At 43.4% G+C, this 6,000-nt stretch overlaps 1 protein-coding gene across 2 annotated transcripts in view; it reads right to left on the reverse strand.

The window, feature by feature from the left end:
- LOC120828162 (uncharacterized) overlaps positions 1 to 5,769 on the reverse strand; it is a 31,471-nt gene extending 25,702 nt beyond the window's left edge. Inside the window, exons 1-3 of one of the 2 annotated variants that reach the window (XM_078084408.1) lie at positions 5,475 to 5,769; positions 5,266 to 5,301; positions 4,843 to 5,157 (exon numbers count right to left, since the gene is read on the reverse strand). In XM_078084408.1, coding sequence (XP_077940534.1) covers positions 4,843 to 5,157; positions 5,266 to 5,301; positions 5,475 to 5,517 — 394 coding nt within the window. In that variant the 5' untranslated portion in view covers positions 5,518 to 5,769. The remainder of the gene's footprint in view (positions 1 to 4,842; positions 5,158 to 5,265; positions 5,302 to 5,474) is intronic. The other variant, XM_078084409.1, reaches the window with a different exon arrangement.
- Positions 5,770 to 6,000: the final 231 nt, after the last annotated feature.

Here is a 6,000-nt window from a genome sequence, read left to right on the forward strand (position 1 = left end):
CAGACGTCCTCTTTTACACAGACATTTCCTCTTTTCGGGACCTAAAAAAGGTCTAGCTTAGGTCACCCGACCTAAGCTAGGCTAAAGCCTAGTTTATCGTTGTGCGTTTTCAGAGCGACGCAGACGCAAGACCCCCTTGCGTGTCCCTTGCGTGCCTTTTCACACCTCCTTGCCTGCTTGCGTGCATCAACCCGTTTTCCTAGGCTGGCGTCGAAAGCAACGCAAGCGACGCCAGCCTCCCGCAGCGCACAAGGCTGTGATTGGTCTGCTAACTACATTCTTTACGGAGTCTCGCATTTACGTTTTCATTGCACAATATCGGCATTATTAAAAAGAAGAATGTTTATGAGAGAACGGATCAGATTAAAGAACTTTTGTCGGAAGAAATGCGTAAATATGACCGCTTATACAAGCCGTCATTGGCGGACCATAAGGACGCGGACGGCCTCCGATTCATGGAGGGAGATCTCCACAAACGTCGGTTTGCCGGTCGAGGTGAACAAAGTTGTGAAGGAAAATACGGGACAAATGTGTCCGCGATGAAAAGCAGCAGTATAATGTATAAAAGTATTATAAAACGCATGAAATACTGCAGTCAAACGTTTTACCTGGGTTTGCGTTATGATAGGGTGACCAGATGTCCTCTTTTCGCCGGACATGTCCTCTAGCCATAGCCGCACCGCTTGCAGCATTACGGCTACCGTAGTCAATAACCTCTAGGGGTGTAACGATTCATTCACAGAATCGATTAATCGATTTATATTCCTGCGATCAACTGAATCGATCTGTGCTCCGCAAATCGGCATTCCGGACGACATACATCAATTACAAATTGATTGAAATGGTACATAATCGATACTTGGAAACTGCACATTGGATTTAAGTACAAAACGGTATGGATGTGTGGTTGTTTGTTTTTTAGCACTTTAGACACGTTAAACGTTACTCGATTCAGTCTGCCTGTCTGTGACGTCATCAGTACGCAGCGGCAGCCGCGCGAAACTCTGAACGACAACAAAACACAGCGTGGAGGAGACGACTGCGAGCGAGACATTTACAAACCAACTTATCGATCCAGCGTGTGGAAACATTTTGGCTTTTGCAAACACGGAGGTGTTCTAAATAAGTCGGTCGCTGTTTGTAGAATATGTAGAAGCCAAATAAAAACCACGGAAACACGACGAATCTTTCCGTCCATCTACTAAGGCGCCGTGGGATTAAACAACGCCGACAGTCAGGACCTCTAGCAGCGTCACCGCTGCAGCAGCAGCAGCAGGTAACTCCAGCTCTGCAGACACCTCAGGCCTCGCCAGCACCAAACTCACCATCACAGTAACAATTGCCAAGTTTATCTGTAAAGACGTGCGACCCTACAATGTGGTTGAAAATCCGGGGTTCTGTGAATTGATCCAAACATTGTGTAATTATTGTGTAATGTTTACATTGAAAATGGCACTTGATTCAAATAAAAGGTTCATACATTTGCCATTAATTGTTGTTTGCTTGTTTATAATATCCATAATTAATTTAAACCTGATTTCCTTACAAGAAACAACAGGGATCTCAGAAACTGTGCCTGCACTGTCCAGTAAAGTTACTGAAATCGATTTCAAGTCACTGAATCGAATCGTTCTAAATTAACCCAGATCGTCCATGAATCGAATCGGCAACCATGAATCGCGATTCGAATCGAATCGTTACACCCCTAGTAACCACCGATACTGTGCTTACAGTTAGGGTGACCAGACGTCCTCTTTTCCTCGGACAAGTCGACCCCGAGGGGTGTAGGAAAAGCAGTTTTTTGTTGCGTGTGTGTCATATTTTATATTAAATTTACACTACAGCCTATCATGAGTCCTTGGCTGCGCACCCTATCAGTCTGTTAAACACGTCCATAAAAAGTATGAAAAAGAAAAAAGGTAGACCGTAGGTCACGTTTAACCTACGGTTACGGTTATGCCATTAAAAGGACACACCAGAGGTGAGGATATTTTTAATGCTTTCATGGGATTTGTTAGCGAGACAAAACTGCCGCTCTTCAAGCTGATCTCCATCACAACTGATGGGGCGCCTGCTATGATGGGCCGCACCAGTGGGTTCGTTGCACTGTGCAGAAAGTGAATCTCTCCACCAGCAAGAATTGTGTGGAAAGATTTTAAATATGAAAGAAGTGATGGATATTGCGATGAAGATTGTGTGTTCGGTTCGGGCCAGGAGTCTGCAGAGAAGGCTTTTCCGTGCTCACTTGGAGGAGAATGATGCTGAGCACACAGACCTGCCGCTTCACACGGATGTTAGGTGGTTAAGCAGAGGTACATTTTTGGCCAGATTCACGGAGCTATTGCCTGAAATCAAGGACTTCCTGAAGCTTTCAAAACATGTGGATTACCATACAAAGCTAGAGGACCACCAGTGGCTTTTAGATTTATCTTTCCTCACTGATCTCACTGGAGAGCTGCAGGGTAAGGGTAAAGATGTAGTCAACACGATGAGTTCAGTGAACATGTTTAAAAGCAAGCTACAGCTGATGTCAAGTGGGCTGCAGCGTGGTAACCTGCGCAACTTCTCTCACATGCACGCAGAACTACAACGTCAAGGTAAAGGTGTGACAGAGCTTGACAGTGCACGTTATGAGGAGCATGTTCAGAGCATCTTGTCAGAGTTTGAGAGGCGTTTTACTGACTTTGCATCCATCAAGCCTGTAGCCAGCTATATGTGTTATCCATTTGGTGCAAGTATTGATGTTGGTGACATTGCCGGCAAAGTCAAACCACTTTTCGACTTGGAAAGCTCCGCTCTTGAGGATGAGATTCTGACTTTGCAAAATGACATTGAGATCAAAGCCAGATCAACATCTGCTCAACCTGGAGAGCATGTCGTGTTTTCTGGAAACTACTGGTGGAGGACAAGTATCCCAATCTCAGAAGATGTGCCTTGAACCTGACAGCTCTTTTTGGATCAATTTATTTGTGCGAGTCTGCTTTCTCGCACATGAAAATCCAAGTACAGATCAACAATGACTGATGACCACCTTGCAGCCTGCCTACGCCTTGCAACCAGCTCCTACACTCCTGACTACGAGAAGCTAGCCTCCTCCTCCCAGTGCCAGGGTTCCCACTAAGGTTGAAAGTGATTTCCTTTTTTCAAACTCTTATATCAACCTGTTTTGTATCTAGATCATTTTTCTGTTTGGTTCATATTAAGGTCAGTTATGACTATTGTTCATCATGGAGATTGGTGTGAGTGTGCTTGTGTGAGAGAGAGAGAGCGCGAGTTTGTGCTACAGCGCATTATGCAAACTGGCAACTGTGTGAGGAATTTGTCTGTGTGTGTATGTGTGTGTGTGTGTGTGTGTTGTGATGTCTAGTAGTTGTGTGACAACAAGAAAAAGTGTTGTGAGGTTAGTATGGCAGGCTGGAAACGATGTGTGTGGGTTTGCGATGTTGACACTGGACTGGTGATCTCGGGAGGTTGGCTACTTAAAGAGTAGATCTTGGGTCAAAAAAAGGTTGGGCACCCCTGACCTAGAGAATGACAAGTATCCGACGAAGCAAAATCCCGGACGTTTTTGGAATCCCTGCCGGGCGCATTTTTTAGGTCTCAAAAAGAGGACATGTCCGGGGAAAAGAGGACGTCTGGTCACCGTAACTGTAAGTCAGCACAGTATTGGTGGTTACTGACTGGTAGCCGTAATGCTGCAAGCGGTGCGGCTTTGTAGTTTACCAGTCGTACCGAAACATATTTATTATTATTGGTTTTTCATACAAACATTTTGACAGAGTGCCATGAGCGCCGTGTACAACCAGTGTGGATCAACCAATTGATCCATATATAAGGCGCTCCGGATTATAAGAAATTTATAAGACATTGAGAAAATTAAACGCTTAAAGTGCGCCTTATAGTGTGGAAAATACGGTAAATGAAGAAAAAATATCCTCAGTTTTAATAAACAGATCAATCTGATGAAACTACATGTTAATATACGGACAAGAAAAGGGAAAGTCGACTATTGCACGCAATTTCTTTCAAGTTATTAATAACTTACCAAAAGTACAATATTACAGTAAACCTAATTGAAAATTGAGGATGACCTACCTTTTTTATTTGATTTGTCACATTATTCTATTTATTCATCAATGTTTCTTACCAGTAGCAGAGAGTCTTGGGAGGCTCGCTGAAAACAATAACACAATGTTTTTAATTAATTAACTTAATTACCTTTTAATTAATTCAATTAATTTAAACCAAAGCTGTTAGAATTGATCACCTGAACAGACAACGCCAGCGTCCTCATTGCGTTTACAGTTGTGTGTTCCAAATCCTCTGTGCTTACACTCCGTTAGATCCCTTTCAGTTCCTGAACAGCTCACATCATCGAGCCAGATTATTCCGGTTCCTCCACCAAAGTGGGCCTTCTCAGGAGCACTCAGTGCCGTACCACAGTCCAACTGTCTGCACACTACATCAGCATCCTCTAAGCCCCAGCTGTCATCACACACTGTTCCCCAAGCACGGTTGTAATAGATTTCCACCGTTCCAGAGCAACGAGTAGATTCGTTCCCAACTAATCTGATCTGACCATCTATCGGAAACATAAAGACACAACATAACAAACAAGTTTTGAGTTATTTACAAAGAAGTATATGAAACACAAAATAACATCTTCATATTCGTTATTGTTATTTGTTATAGTTAATGGAGTGTAAAGCAGCTTTTTACACTTTCTTCTGCCCATCTATTCTAATAGCATGCTGCAGGTTGTGGTTACCAGCACTTTACTTGGTGCTGCTCCCAAAAGGCTCATCACAAACCACAAAGACCAGAGCTGTTAGAATTGATCACCTGAACAGACAACGCCGGCGTCCTCACTGTGTCCACAGTTGTGTGTTCCAAATCCTCCGTGCTTACACTCCGTTAGATTCCTTTCAGTTCCTGAACAGCTCACATCATCGAGCCAGATTGATCCGGTTCCTTCACCAAAGTGGGCTGACTGATGAGCACTCAGTGCCGTACCACAGTCCAACTGTCTGCACACTACATCAGCATCCTGTGAGTCCCAGCTGTCATCACACACTGTTCCCCAAGCACTGTTGTAATAGATTTCCACCCTTCCAGAGCAACGAGTAGACCCAGTCCCAACTAATCTGATCTGACCATCTATCGGAAACATAAGACACAACATAACAAACAAGTCTTGAGTTATTTACAAAGAACGTTGACTGAAAAGTATCACATTTTATTCATCACAGCGTTGAACTAACTGACCTGCAGCAGGGGAAGTTGTGGTCAAGAGAAAATACACTGTAGAGACAAAAGACAAAAACAATTTGTCTCATTACATTCAGCAAGCTGAAAGGTGCAGAAATACAAGTTTGCCTTGTTGTGTTTTGGATTCACTAAAAATAGTTAAACTGCGGCTTTCATTAAAACAAATATTTTTTTTAATTTTCATTAACTTTAAGAATAAGTCTTACCAATGACCCAATAGTGAAGGTTTCTCTGTTGGATGAACTCCATCGCTGAAACGTTCCTTAGTGACAGAGCAGACGACAGAAAACTGAAGTCAAAACCGCAATGTGCAAAATAACGCCTCACTGCTCAGTCCTTCCTCTTTTTTTTCCCGCCATTTCGGTCACTTAGGGCAGAAAAAAAGCTCAAAACCATACAATGCAACATATTCTATATGTACCAAGGCCACACATCTATAGTGGACTGCCTCTTACAGGGAAGTCAAACAGAGGGTTGAACCACGGTGACAGATTAGTGGGTGTATGAGGTCCTGCATGTGGAATTTTTAGTTCCACAAAGGGGGCTTGTTTTTAACTGGCTAGATTGCCATCTTGTGCCCACTGACCTGCTACAAAGAAAGCTATGGTCAGAGTTTCTCTTTAAAATCTTTCTCAACATGCAGCTTTCCCAGATGAGCGCAATCCTGCATACGTGCATTAAAGTAGCCGACGAAAAGCCGACGAAGTCAACGAAGGGATCGATCCCTTGAGA

Source organism: Gasterosteus aculeatus, chromosome 11, assembly GCF_964276395.1.
Source record: "Gasterosteus aculeatus chromosome 11, fGasAcu3.hap1.1, whole genome shotgun sequence".
Classification (NCBI taxonomy): domain Eukaryota; kingdom Metazoa; phylum Chordata; class Actinopteri; order Perciformes; family Gasterosteidae; genus Gasterosteus; species Gasterosteus aculeatus.